This window comes from Indicator indicator, chromosome 36 (assembly GCF_027791375.1).
Source record: "Indicator indicator isolate 239-I01 chromosome 36, UM_Iind_1.1, whole genome shotgun sequence".
Taxonomy (NCBI): Eukaryota; Metazoa; Chordata; class Aves; order Piciformes; family Indicatoridae; genus Indicator; species Indicator indicator.
Genome location: NC_072045.1, coordinates 4,307,449 through 4,322,546, shown reverse-complemented (window position 1 = coordinate 4,322,546; position 15,098 = coordinate 4,307,449). Strand labels below are relative to the sequence as shown.

The window sequence follows — 15,098 nt, the reverse complement described above, 5'->3', positions numbered from 1 at the left end:
AAGGCAGATGCAAACGTCCCTAAGCCAGCAATGCAACAGAACAGCAGCACTGAGGGCTGCAGCACTTTCCTACCTGCAGCTGCCTCAGTACCTGCTTTTAGCCAAGGATACAGAGGGCTCCTTCCACAACCTTCCCCCAGAGGAACAACCACATCTTGCTTTGTCTCCCCATCATAACTGGTGGGAAATGTGAGGTTTTGCCTGTTGATGGTGGCACCAGTAACAGACACTATGAGTTTATTGAAGTGTAGATGTTACAAGCAAGCCCTCCTGAGGATTTGTTTGCCTCCATTCCTACAGACAGCCTGACCCTGCATGGGGAACCTTGCAAGATACCCTGAAGGAAAGAAAACAGAATAGCTTGAACCAACAAAGATTTCAGGGAACTCTGTGTGCTCTCAGGTAAGCAGCCTTCAGACTTTGCCACCTGAGGAAAGGCTGAGAGAGGTAGAGTTGTGCAGCCTTGAGAAGAGAAGGCTTAGGGGAGACCTTCTTACCCTGGACCAGTACACAAAGGGTGGCTGCCAGGAGGATGGAGACTCCCTTTAACAAGGAAAAGGCAAGGCGTGATGGGGACAAGTTACTGCTGGGGAGATTCCCATTGGAATCCAGAAGATAATTGTTCCCCATGAGAACAGTTGGACACTGGAATCATCTCCCAGGGGAAGCAGTGGATTGCAGTTTTCAGACTCAGCTTCTCAGGGTGCTGGGCCAGCTCATTTCAACTCCTCCATCACCCAAAAAGGTTGGGACCAGACAGCCCTTGGGGTCCATTTCTAAGCTGGCATTTTGTGACTTCTACAGGACAGAATTCCAGAAGTGCTGTGGTTTTGGTTTTGTTTTCTTTTTTCCCATGTAATTGTGTGTGAGCAGGAGCAGTGCTTTCAACTAATCATATTATTTTAAAGTTCCTTTGGTAATTTGTCCTTAATTCCACCTAAACTGCTGTTCTGGCATAAAGTGTACTTTGTGATATCAAAGTCAAACAGATTAGGCATGATCCACTTGCAGCAAGGGAGTGTTTTGGAGAGGAGACCATATAACTTAAAAGCCAAAGCTGGCTCCCTATGTTAATTAAAGGGGATTAAACATCCATCATGATAAGGGAACAGGGACACTTTATAAAAATCAATTACCTTCCTCAGTGTCACTCTGCTTTAACACCTGCAGCCTCCAAGAGGAAAAATGCAGAGTAACATCCCAACAGCACTTAGAGGTGTATTAAACAGCTTTGCTACAGCAAAAAGAGCTGAGAAAAAAGAACTTTATTAGCCAGTCAGGTGTTAAGAGTGTTGACAAAACAAGACACAGACAGGACACCAGGAAAGTGCAGGCATCAAATTCACATCAGGGGTGTTCAAAGCTGCCTTTGGCACCTCCCCACTGCAGGAAGCCCTGCAGGTGGGAAGTGCACATCTTCAGGGAGGGTGTTTAAAATGCTGGAGCACCTCTGCTATGAAGGCCAGCTAAGGTTCAGGCTGGAGAAGAGAAGGCTCCAGGGACACACCTTAGAGCAGCCCTCAAGTATTTGAAGGGAGCTACAGGAGAGCTGGAGAAGGGAATTTGTATAAGGTCAGGGAGTGACAGGACAAGGGCTTCAGACTGGAAGGAGCTTGATTTAAATGAGACATTAGGAAGAAATTCTTCCCCAGGAGGGTGGTGAGGCACTGGAACAGGTTGCCCAGGTAAGCTGGGGAGGCTCCAACCCTGGTTGGATGAGGCCAGGTTGGATGAGGCCTTGAACAACCTGCTCTAGAGGGAGGTGTCCCTGCCCATGGCAGGAGGGTTGGAACTGGATGATCTAAAAGGTTCCTCCCAACACAACCCATTCCCTGACTCCCTGAAAAAAACACCTTTTGAAATTGCCAGGGCTGAGATATATTCACTCCTCAATAAACTGCCCTAATAACCACGGGGTAAGAGGCTTGGCATTCAGCTTTGCTGCTTCTGTCATTACAACAATCAGTGCTCTGCTGGCATCATTTGACAGTCTGCTCTCCTTTAGCTCTCAGCCTATGAATGTAGAAGGTAATTAAATGCAATATGTGTAACTGATACACTGTAAACTCCTACCACAAGAGGTTTAATACAGGGCTGCAAAATGAAATACATTCAAACTTCTGAATTAAAAAAAAAAAAAAAAAGAGAGAGAGAGGAAAAAAAAAAAAAAGGAACAAACCTGAAGCCAGTCTGAAAGGGCTGTAATTAAACTACTAATGGCAGAAGGACATTTTATTGTCATTTGAGAAACAAGCAAGAGACTCAATCTGGCAGCTCCTGCCTGAGAAGCTTAACGTGAAGTTACACAACACCTTCCCTGCTACCTCTTCAGCCTGTCAGCTTGATTTTCCAGTGAAAAACAACAACAGGATGGCTACAAGGGGGACCAGATGCATACATCTGAGAAAGGATGAACTGGAACAGATGATCAATACCTGAAAGGAGCCTACAGGAAGGCTGCAGAGGGACTTTTCCTGAGGGTGTCTAGAGAGAGGACAAGGGGGAATGGTTTGAAGCTGAGGGAGAGCAGGGTGAGACTGGAGCTTAGGAAGAAGCTCTTTCATTACCAGGGTCATGGCACCCTTGAACAGGCTGCCCAGGGAGGTTGTGGCTGCCTCCTCCCCACTCCCTGGGGGTGTTCAGGATCAGGTTGGATGAGGCTTGAGTAGCCAAGTCTAATTGAGAGGTTTCCCTGGCCATGGCAAGGGGGTTGAGAACTGGATGATCTCTGAGGTCCCTTCCAACCTAAGCCATTCTATGATCACCTTCAACAGGAGGCCAGTGTGATCTGGAAGGGGCAGCAAGGACACCTTTGCAGCAGCAATCATCATGGCTGAAGACATGGAGCAGTGATTGTTCTTGGTACAAGAAGACAGAACTTCAGAAGGAAATGCACTGCAGTCTCCAGGTGTGGATAAATCACTTAATGAGCCTGGAAGCAGGAGAAAGCTGTCCTCTATTAGCCCCTTTCCTCTCCCTCATCACTGGATGACCCTTCACTGCCCAAGTACTTCACTCAGCACCTCAGCCCTGGTGACACAGCTCTGTGGGGACAACTCAGACTGCTGCAGCCTGCTCTCCTCTGCTTATGGAAAGGAGCAGCAGAAGAAAGTGTTGGCAGCAGGACCTCTCTGCAGTGACAGAGACACACATTAATCAAGGAGTCGTATGGCCAAGCAGGTGCTCATTAGGTTGTACAAAGAAGCCATCTTCAGTTGTTGAGCCACAGGCATCAAACTGCAATCCCAAGTTCCCACAGCACCTGGTTTGAGAGAGGAATAACCCAAAACTCCAAAGGCAGAAAGTGAAAACATGAAATGACACCTCAGTAACTACCCTCCCTGACCCATGAGAAAGGTTCCATTCTCAGGCTGTCCACTGAGGTGGCTCCTCATGGTCTGAACACATCCAGAGCTCCCTGAGCAGGTGCTTTACCTTCAGCACAGCAAATAAGCAGCAACATTTCTTGGAGAAGCCCCATGAAGAGGTCTGGGAGGCAACCTCAATGGGCCCAGTTCCTTTCTCACCAACAGCTGGCAGCTTCCACCACTCCTTCATGCTGCCCTGCAAAGCCAAAGCTAATTTATGAGAGACCTGAAGTTATGGTTTTAACTAGACCATTCTGAGGCAGAATACTACCAATACACCAAGTCCTTGATTTCACTCCATAAACAGCTCTGACAGGCAAACAAGAACCCTGCCTCTTCCTTTAGAGCTCAACCCCAAACTGGTAGACTTTGTAACTCTCCACACTCCTGCTGTTCCCCGAAGTGATTCAAAGATGATCACTGTCAGAGGCAAAGAGTCTATAAAAAGGATGAAGGAAGCTGGGAAATTTCCACAGAGGTGGTGCCAGAAAAACAGAAGGAAGGTTTTGAGCCATCTCTGAGCAAAGCCAGGCTGCACCACTGGAATCTAACCAACTGAAGTCCAAGAGCTCCCCCAGCTGAGCTCTGGGATGACTGCAGTGACAAGCAGGAGTCGGCTGACTGCTCAGGTACCTGGAAAGTTCCAGCTCTGCTCAAAGGGGGATTCAGATTCACTCCTCAAGAAGCCAATGCTTGTCCTCAGAAGAGCTTGAGGACTCATTAAGTGAAGCTGTCACAGAGAAGAACGAGGGAGAAATGACTCGGGCAAGTGGCATACTCTTGCCTTATGCCTGAGGGCAGAGCAGGAGGCCTGCCAAAGCAGCAGTGGCATCCTGTCACAGCACATCCAGCTGTGTGCCACACGCTGTCAGCCAGGCAGCACAACGCGGCTGAAGGGGAAAACGTTTTGTCCAAAACAGGATGCAGCCTCCAAAGCCTCAGCTCCCCCCAGCACAGCAAGGTTTACAGGAATGGGTACTTGAAAGAACTGATAAACACAGGATGGCTGCATTCAAACCCACCCCTCCTTTTGAAGTGGAGTTTAAAAAAAAAATATATATATATATATATATATAAATAAAAAAATTAAGAAAAACAAAGAACCAAACAAGCCAAACCCCCACCAGGTGCAGAGCACCTTCCTGCTTTGATCTCTGACCAGCAAGGCTTGAGCTGCTTTCAAGGAGATTTTCTGAATTCTCTTTATTCCAGCTAAAGCAGCAGTGCCTGGGCTCAGGGTCTCACCACTGAATGGCTGGGGAGACACTGGAACAGACTGCCCAGGGAGGTTGTGGCTGCCTCTTCCCTGAAGGTGTTCCAGGCCAGGCTGGATGAGGCCTTGAGCAACCTGGGCTGGTGGAAGTGTCCCTGCCCGTGGCAGGGGGTTGGAACTGGATGATCTTGAAGGTCCCTTCCAACCCAACCCATTCTCTGAACCTAAGAATTCTTCAACAACTGAAACCTCAGGTTAATTTTAGGATCCTTCTCCTGAACAGCCCCAACTCTCTCAGCCTGTCCCCCTAGGGGAGGTTCTCCAGCCCTCTGACCATCATCATGGCCTCCTCTGGACACACTCCAGCAGTTCCATGTCCCTCCTATGCTGGTGGCACCAGAACTGGACACAGTGCTGCAGCTGGGATCTCACAAAACCCTTTTGCTCACTTGAGAGTCTGGGGAACATCCCATTATTTCCACCCTGTCACCAGCTTCTCTTTTCAAGCTAATCTGCTCTTGCTTCTACTTTTTGAAAGAGATAACTCTCTGTTCTGGGCTGGGAACAAAAAGCAAGCAGCAGAACTGATAACACACAGGCATGAAAGGAGCAGTCAGAGACAGCCACAATCACACGACCCCAACACAAACCTCAGGTCAGCTGCTTGCACAGCTCTGAGCAGCCAGCTCCTGTGTGCTGAGGTGCTGAAAACACCACACCACAGAAGACACTGGGCTTGGCTGGTGGGCACTGGGCTTGGACATCAAAAGAAATGTGACCAGCACGCTGAGAGAGGTGATTCTCCCTCTCTACTCTGCTCTGGTGAGACCCAGCCAGCAGCCCTGCATCCAGTTCTGGGGCCCGCAGCACAAGAAGGACCTGGAGCTGCTAGAGTGGGTCCAGAAGAGAGCACAGAGATGATCGGGAGCTGGAGAACCTCCCCAGGGGCAGGCTGAGAGAGTTTGGGCTGTTCAGCCTGGAGATGAGAAGGCTCCAGGGAGACCTTAGAGCAGCCTTCCAGTACCTGAAGAGGGCTACAGGAGAGCTGGGGATGGACTTTTGACAAGGGCTGGGAGTGACAGGATGAGGGGCAATAGCTTTAAGCTGGAAGAGGGGAGACAGATTGGAGAGGAGGAAAAAAATTCTTTCCAGTGAGGGTGGGGAGACACTGGAACAGGTTGCCCAGGGAGGTCATGGATGCCTCCTCCCTGGAGGTGTTGAAGGCCAGGCTGAAATGAGGCCTTGAGCAACCTGGGCTGGTGGGAGGTGTCCCTGCCCATGGCAGGGGGGCTGGAACTGGATGATCTTTAAAGTCCTTTCCAACCCAACCCATTCTGTGAGTAGCTGTGGTGTGCTGGTGGCACCATCTGCTGGAGACAGGCACCAAAGAGGAACGGTTTGATGGGGCTGCTGCTGCAAGCCAGGGCAAGGAAAGGACAGCGTCTAAACAGTGTCAGATTTCATTGCTAATCCAGAGAGCTGTTTCTGGAGATCAAGCTGGTTTAACAGAGCTATCATGAGATTCTGCAAAAATCCTTCAGCATCTGCCTGAAAGAGGGATTCTAACCATCAGGTACATGCTGGAAAACCAAGGTATTCCTGCCACTGAACTTCCTGCTCCAGCCCCTTTCCATGCCTTTTCAGCACTGTCACAGAACACTCCATCCATTCATTAAATCCCTTTTGCTACTGTAGCTTTTCTATGCCCACAGGCAGCACCAGCCTGGAGATCACCTGGTGGCACAGGGGACTCATATTGCAGAGAGATGGGAGGTTCTTGTCTGCCATCACCAGGGCACAATGACAGCAGCTTCACCCTGACATTTAAGCTCTAATTTGCACCTAAATGTCAATATTTTATTAGTCACATCAAGATCTTCAGCAAAGCTCTTCTAAGGTTGCTAAATCTCTTTGGTTATGCCATTAAATGAGAAGCTTGAGAAAGAAGAATAGGAGACCTGGCAAAAATACTCAGATTTATTCATTTCACCTTTACCCCTTTAGTTATTTCTGGGGAAGGTTAATTTCCAACTGCTCTGTGCAGCAAGTGTTGAAAAAATGATTATTGTTGCTGTAAGAATTGACTCTGCAAAAGGCTCCTTTTGCCCTGTGTCTGGAGTTGTAAAGAAATTTACATATTGAACTAGTGGCAGCATGAAGCTAACAGATGTTTGCTGCCTACAGCACCATGCAAGAACATTCTTCCACTGCTGAAGTGCAGCTCAAGCATCCACACACTCCCATCACCATCATTTCTTACCCTGAAAGGTTGGACTTGATGATCCTTGAGGTCCCTTCCAACCTGGTGTTCTATGAATTCTTGCTCTCCCACAGTTATGGAGCACAAACCACATTCTCCTGTGCATTACCTTCCCAAAGGCCCCAAATGCTGACACCTTTTTTCACCTCCCTAATTCTGCTGCTTTTCTAGAAGGTCAGGAATTAACCCACTGAGTCAGCATGAAAGAAAACTGCTTCCAAGTGTAGAGGAGAAGAGGGAGGGGGGAAAAGGGGAAGAGAGAGAGACTAAGCAGGCCTGATGGAATTAGGTAGACCTGAAGCAAAGGTTTTTGCAGTGATCTGTGTGAGGGTAGAGGTTTGCAGCCACCATTTGATCACTCACCAGGATTTTGGCTCCCCAAAATGCAAGTAGTTGATGCTGTAGAGATCCATGTCCTCTGTATGCCAAGCAAATGTTGTCTTCCACATCCCAAAGTAGAGGTAGGGAGTGTTCACACCTTCTATGATAATGCCACACTCGTGTTCCACCATGTCTAAGAGGGTGTTCAGGTTGCCAATATTCCATTCTTCCACATCCTGGAATTCAAAGCACATGTTTGGCACTGGAACACCTCACAACTTGAGAAGCAGAACAATACCACAGCTCCCTTTGAATGCATTCAGATGTGGCCAGCCTGCTGTTATCTGCATCCATTTAATTCCACCTGCTTCCAGAAAAGTTAAGTGTTCATCAATAACCATGAGAAGATGCATCACCACCACCTTGTGGCAAAGGGACTGATTACAAACTTCTCACTAAATGTGCTCTCTGAAGCAGCATCTGTAGTGTGTGATACCCTCCAGATAAGTAACTGCCTGACTAATAAGCACAAGATAAACTAAAGGTAAAACACACTTCCCTCCATGGCATCTTCCACCCAGACACTCTACACCTGATGGATGTGTAGCAGCTGATGAGAAACACCAGACTCCAACCCAGCCAAAGTGGCAGAAGCCTCTGCATCAGCTCAGTTGCTTCAGATGAAGAACAGGGCAGACAGTTGTGTTTTTATCAGTACTTAAACAGCAAGAGCAACAAACAGGCCTGAATCTGAAAGTTGGTTTGCTCTGCTTCAGTTTGCAATAGTAAAGGCCTCACAACCTGGCACAAATCTTTCACTTGAGCCTGCCTGAGAGTAACAGCAAGGTCCTGCAGCAGGACTGGGGGCAATCCCCAGGCTCAGTCCAGGCTGGGTGATGAAGGGATGGAGCAGCCCTGTGGAGAAGGATGTTGGTAGATAAAAAGTTGGACATGAGTCACCAATGTGCCCTCACAGCCCAGAGCAAACCTGTCCTGGGCTGATCCCCAGCAGTGTGGGCAGCAGGGGCAGGGAGGGGATTCTGCCCCTCTGCTCAGACCCCCACTTGCAGTGCTGGGGTCAGCTCTGGAGTCCTCTGATAACAAAAAGACTCTTTGACCTTACCAGGCAGTTTAGACTGCAGACAAGCAGACAGCACCCCCAAAAAAGGTCACTTTCTACTCAGAAGAAAACTGCAGAGGAAGGGCACTGCTTTAAATTAGCTTCCTAAACAGAGCAGGAAGATAAGCAACCTTTATCATCTCCTGCAGGAGAAACCACAACAGAATCAAGCAGGAACCACAACAGAATTAAAGCCTAGGATTCATTTTCTCCAAGGAAAAGCTGAAACAATTTGAATTGTAAAATAATTTCCCATGCAGGTGCATTGGATCCTAATATAACTACCTCCAAAGGAAAAAATAAAAACAACACAATCCAGATGAAAACGTTTTCATTGTGTTAATCAAAATAAAAAGTATTTTTGATGAAGCACCCAACTCCTTCAAATGCTACTCTTTTTTCTGGCTCTCTAAGGTGCTTCAGCAGAAATCTCAATTTTATTCCCATTAGAAGACAAAACCAAATAAAAATCTGTGGTGACAGAGAATCATAGAATGGTTTGAGTTGGAAGGGACATGAAAGATCACCCAGTTCCAACCCCCTGCCATGGGCAGGGACACCTCCCACTAGCTCAGGTTGCTCAAGGCTTCATCCAACCTGGCCTTGAACACCTCTGGCTCTCTACAAACTCCCTGAAAGAAGGTTGGAGCCAGGTTTGAGTTGGTCTCTTCTCCCTAGTAACAAGTGATAGAACAAGAGGAAATGGCCTCAAGCTGCACAAGGGGAGGTTTAGTTTGAACATCAGGAACAATTTCTTCCCCAGAAGGGCTGTCAAACCCTGACACAGGCTGCCCAGGGCAGTGGTGGTGTCCCCATCCCTGGAGGTGTTTAAAAGCCACAGAGCTGTGGTGCTGAGGGCCAGGGTTTAGTGGTGACCTGGCAGTGCTGGGTTAATGGCTGAACTCAATGACCTCGGAGGTCTTTTTCAACCTTAACCATTCTATGGTTTTAGATCAACTGAACCCTGAATTGCTGCTCTGTGGTAAGAAAGGAGCACACTAAGGAAATCAGTGTGCCTAAGGATAAGGAAGAGCATTTCACTTACTGCATCATAGAGTGAGCCACTGATATCAGCCCCATAAATTGGGGAGACAAATGTGAGGTTCTTCCAGTACTTGCGCTCCAAGTCTTCAAAGTCTTGGTGGCGTGGAGTACAATACCTGATAAGAACAGGGCAGAGATAAGGATGTGAGGAGCCCTAAGGAGTACTCCACACAGCCAGACAAATGACTGAGAAGGTTTGTGCATTCCAAAGCAGGCAGGCTCAGGAGGCTGGGGAAGGTGCACTTCACTTTTCATCCCAGTCAGACTCTGATGCTTCACTGCAGACACCTCGCTGCCTTTCAAGCCTTTCTGCAAACTTCTCAGTGCAGGACGTGTGCCTAGTGGAGTACCAGATCCCCACCCTAAGGACACAGGACATGGTTGTGACCCAGGGAGCTGAAGGCAGGTAGAGCACTCCTGTATCTGCTCTATCAGCAATATTTCTGTCAAAGCTGACTGCATGGTGTCAGCAATGCTGAACTTAAAGCCCAGGGGACTCCAGAGCTCTGGGATAGGGACTCTGCAATGGGATGCAACCACAGCTTGTAGCAGTTGGTTTGCCTCAGCTCTGTGAAGTGCTCTGCAGAGGTCCTGCTCCCTTCAGAGAATGCTGGTGAAGCTCAGGCACTCCTTGATAGCTGTACTTCTGCCTCAGCAATGCAACACAACTTCCAGAACAGCCATCAAAGCCCCAAGAGCTCTTCTTTGAGCCCCAAACCACTCTTCTCAGGTAGATCTAGCCAAATACTGACTTCAAAGAATCTTTCTCTCCTACCTCCCAGACAAAGGTTCAAAGACACATCAAGTCACAAACTTGGTGGTGGTTCTGAATGCGAGCTTTCAACACAAAGCACTTCCCTCCAAAACACTTCCTATCTAACAGGGCTGCATTTTCTTTCACAGCTTGTTTCTAGAGAGGAAACCTTTCCACACAACTCCATCCCCCCCCAAGCCATGCACCACCTGGGAGCATCACTTCACACCGACATACTTCTCGCTGTTGGCCAGCCGCCGGTACTCTCCCACAGTCATGGGCTTCTTCTGGATGTTGTACTGGGTGAAGAGTCCAGACTGCCCAGTGACCACCTGCTGAATGGGAGCTGGGATAACCATGTCATCTATGTCATCATAGGTTTTTCGAGGCTTCCATTCTTTAGGAGGAATCACCTGGAGTTGGGGAAAAAAATAAAAATAAATAGAATCGGAGAACTGTCAGGGTTGGGAGGGAGCTCAAGGCTCAGCCAGTTCCAACCCCACTGCCATGGGCAGGGACACCTCACACCACAGCAGGTTGCTCACAGCCACATCCAGCCTGGCCTTAAAAGCATCCAGGGATGAGGCTTCCACCACCACCTCCCTGGGCAACCTGTGCCAGTCTCTCACCACCCTCATGGGGAAGAATTTCTTCCTAACATCCAATCTGAATCTCCCCACTTCTAGCTTTGCTCCATCCCCCCCAGTCCTATCCCTCCCTGACACCCTAAAAAGTCCCTCCCCAGCTTTCTTGGAGCCCCCTTCAGATCCTGAAAGGCCACAAGAAGGTCTCCTCGGAGCCTTCTGTTCTCCAGACTGAACAACTCCAACTCTCTCTCTGTCTGTTTCCATAGCAGAGCAGCTCCAGCCCTCTGCTCATCCTCATGGCCCTTCTCTGGACACGTTCCAGCAGCTCCAGATCCTTCTTGCAACAGGGACTCCAACTGGATGCAGTATTCCAGGTGGGGTCTCACCAGAGTGGGGCAGAGGGGGAGAATCACCTCCTTCAACCTGCTGGCCACACTTCTGCTGATGCAGCCCAGGCTCTGCTTGGCTTTCTGGGCTGCAAGTGCTCACTGGTGGCTCATATTGAGCTTCTCATCCACCAAGTCCTTTTCTTCAGGGCTGCTCTCAAGCCAGCCCCTGCCCAGCCTATATCAGTGCTCATGACAGGCAAAGACAACTTCCAGTCAAGAACAAACTGGGGAAGTGGAATTCATTCCATGCTGCTGCAGGTTATCAGATAACAGCAGCCTCTCAAATAACCAGCACATATGACAAGGCACCTGTTCTGCATCTGCTAAAGTGCAGGACTGGCTGATGTGGTCAGAAGGCTGACCTCCTGTCCACCAGCAGTCCTGTCAGCCCTGTGTCACAGAAGATGGGCAGTGATGATGAAAAGGTGGAGAGTTACACCAAAGGAACAGCTGTGTGCCAGGACGACTGCTCCTGCCTTCCCTCCAGAGATGCATTCCTCTCTCACCTACTAAGCCACAAAGTGTTTGAAGACTCAGCAGCTTCATCAATGTTTCATCTCTCCAAGTCCAGAAGCTTTTGCAGCATCCTACACAACCACTCTATCTTTGCAGCCCAGAAGCCAACCAAATCCTGGCTGCATCCCCAGCTGCATGGGCAGCAGGGCAAGGGAGGGGATTCTGCCCCTCTGCTGAGTCCTCCTCAATGGGAAGGGGCACTCATGGGAAGGGAACTTCTTAAATGGGAAGGGGTAAAAGGTACAGAAGAACAAAGTGCTCAGAACTCTTTTCTTGCTCTTGGAAGCTATGCCCAGAAAAAAAAAAAAAAAGTAATGAAGAAAAAAGTGTCACTTTAAACAGAAGAGCTGCCAACAATTCTAGGCTCAAGATCAGAGCACAATCAGGAGGCCCTTCAGTGGGCATGGGGAATGGAAAAAAAAAATATATCTCTGAAATCTAATTTGGTGTAAGAATTAACCAAATAAATTTACAGCAACTGGAGGAGAAGTTATTGACTTTCAGGGCCATCACTCCTCCAGGACATGATGAGTTTTACTTCCATTACAAGGCTTTCAGCTGCAGCTGCAATTGAGAGACACAGAAATGAAGTTGAAATGTTCAGATTTAGTCCTACAGGTAATTTCTTTACAACAGCTGGAATTCACCAACAACCTTTATTAAAATAATCTAGCCTAGCAGACTCCTGGAATGGAATTGCTTGGATACTGGAATGGACAATGAAACATTTCAGAGAGCTAATATCACTCCCCAGCTCTATTTAGAACCCTAATAAAACCAGGAACTGATCTGTTTGAGAAGAAATAAGAATTATTTCCTGCCCAACAGCTTTATTTCTATGCTGTTCTTCATTAAGTTCTGCTAAAAACCAGATGAAACAACTACCCTGTCAGAAGAAATCATCTCCCTCAGCCTGTGGTGCCACAGGAGATGACCACAAATACTCTAATCAGCCACTTCTGTTTTTTTTCCATGTCAATGTCTGCAAATTTAGAAAGCCCACATAAAGAGTTCTCATTAGGTTTCATCAGTTGACACTGCTAGATGTGGAGAGGAAAGAAGCAGAAAGATGTTTTAGAGCTGGCTGGAGAACTGCTTCCTAAAGGTCAAAAAGGCTTTCATGTATTTTGGGAATCACACATGCATCCAGGACAAGTTTACAGGTCAAGATTAATGGCAGGGTAAAGTGGGAGCTCAGAACACAAAAAGGCAAAAAGTATAGCTAGAGATACAGATACAGAGGTGATTTAGGCTCTCACCTCCATCAAAAGTTTGATCAATAACCCCACACTCTGGGTGGGGGTGAAAACCTCAGACCTCCAGCCCTGGAGGACCACAGTTACCACAAGCTGTCTCATCAGCAACAGAATCAGGAGATGGAAATACCCTTAACCCATCTCTGCAGGGGTTGGGAGTGTCCTTGTTCTCCAGTTAGGAGAAGAGGGGAGATTTAGAATGGAGATTAGGAAGAAATTGTTTCCAGTGAGGGTGGGGAAGCACTGGAACAGGCTGCCCAGGGAGGTTGTAGATGCCCCCTCCCTGGAGGTGTTCAAGGCCAGGCTGGATGAGGCCTTGAGCAACCTGATCTAGTGGGAAGTGTCCCTGCCCATGGCAGGGGGATTGCAACTGGATGATCTTGAGGGTCCCTTTCAACCCAAACCATTCTCTGAACCTATCAATCCTGCAGATAAACTCTTCTTTCACTCTCTAACTCCTCTGCCTTTCCCCTCTCAGGTCTCAAGTTCCTGTCAAGCCCAGTTCCAAACCCACTCTCTGCTCGACTACATGAACGCAAACTGCTTCTGCCTGATAGAACTCCACAGACACCTTCCATAAGGCAGAGCCTGGGGAAGGCAGCTTCAGAAAGCTTTCCACTGCCCAGGTCAGGGGCAGCTCACCTTGGCCAGCCCTGCTCGGTGGGCTCCCTGGGACTCCATGTAAGCAATGTACTTCCCAAAGTCCCGGAACTCCTCCAGGCTGGGGCGGAAGGTCATGATCTTGCAGCCAGGGTTCTGCGGGCTCGGCGCTTCCGACCCCATGGCTCTAGCTCGGTGACAGCACCTGAGGAGGGGAAACAAAGAGGGAGAAAGAAAGGAGAGGCAGGAAAAAAAGGAAAAAAAAAAATACTGGTTAACAACCCTTGTTGTGTTTCTACTTGAATGAATTTCTCAGACAGGTGTGGATATTTTTTTCATTTCTCTCTAAGGAGGTGCTTGTAAGGGCTGTCCTCTAACGTGGCTATAAAGAGCTTCTGGCCAAAAATCCACTTAAGCTATTTGTTAGCAAGGCCCTAAGCAGGGTCAAGTATCAGGGAGCTCCTGATCCCAGTATCATCCCAGAGATCAGATAGAGCCTAAATATAGACCACAGCCTTAGCATGGCCCCCTCCATCCATCACATGAAGCCATGCCTCAGCAGAAGGGTGGTCATGGACAGCAAACCTCTCACTGCCTTCAGCATCTATTCAGTGCACATCCAACCAGCTGTGCCATAAAGTTTCCCACCAGAATGCTTCAGCCTTTTCTGCATTTAGCTACAAAACCAAAAGCTTTGACCAATGTATTAGCTACTATTTCTTGGAGGTTTCACACATTAGGCTGTATTTAAAAAAAAAAAATTAAAAATCATAAAATTAGGTTTTTGAATGTAGCTCTCCAGGAGATGTATATTCGTAGAATGGCTTAGGTTGGAAAGGACTTTAAAGATTGTCCAGCACCAAACCACCTCCACAGGGCAGGGACACATTCCACCAGACCAGGCTGCTCAAGGCCTCAGCTTCATTACATTGATTGTTTTTGCAACATACATGGACAAAACGAAGTCAGACAACTCCTAAAAGGAAATGCACAAGTTCAAAATATCTTTCAAAGTGAAAAGCAAAAATCACTCCATTTACTTCAGAACTGAAAGGGGGCGGGGCGGGGGGGGGAAAGCAACCAAGCATTCCAGAATCACTCAGCAAGAAATCACAATATTTAAAATGGACCTCTGCAATGTTAAGTACTCTCCAGGTCAGAAAAGCAGCTCCGGCGCCTTCAATGTGCTCCAGCTACCACCAGAGGGCAGCACGGGGCTGGGGAGGGAGACGCAGCGCAGCGACTCTCTGACGAATGCGACTTTTAAATCGCAAGAGAAACGTCTTCGGATTTAAATTCGATTTTCAACCAGCCAAGAAATAGTCCAGATGCTACCAGAAGTATTCTTCGTGTTAGGAAAACCAAAAGAAAGCAGGAGATGCGGCTGTATTGGGGGTTTGATCAGTGAGTATGGCACAAAGCTCCCACTTGGAGAATCATAGATTTGAGTTGGAAGGGACCTCCAAAGGTGATCCAGCCTAACCTTCCTGCAGTGAGCTAGGACATCCTCCAGCAGGTCAGCTTGCCCAGAGCACTGTTGAGCTTGACCTTTAATATTTCCAGGGGAGGGGCCTCAACCACCTCCCTGGGGAACCTGTTGCAGTGTTCCACCACCCTCATGATACAGAACTTGTTCCACGACCAGTCTAAATCTCCTCTTCTCTAATTTC

The 15,098-nt window shown here is 48.1% G+C and overlaps 1 protein-coding gene across 1 annotated transcript in view; it reads right to left on the bottom strand.

The window, feature by feature from the left end:
- The window catches only part of KDM4B (lysine demethylase 4B), a 74,769-nt gene extending 61,158 nt beyond the window's left edge, over positions 1-13,611 (bottom strand). Inside the window, exons 1-4 of the mRNA XM_054396160.1 lie at positions 13,471-13,611; positions 10,318-10,493; positions 9,328-9,442; positions 7,205-7,398 (exon numbers count right to left, since the gene is read on the bottom strand). Coding sequence (XP_054252135.1) covers positions 7,205-7,398; positions 9,328-9,442; positions 10,318-10,493; positions 13,471-13,611 — 626 coding nt within the window. The remainder of the gene's footprint in view (positions 1-7,204; positions 7,399-9,327; positions 9,443-10,317; positions 10,494-13,470) is intronic.
- Between the last annotated feature and the right edge of the window lie 1,487 nt (positions 13,612-15,098).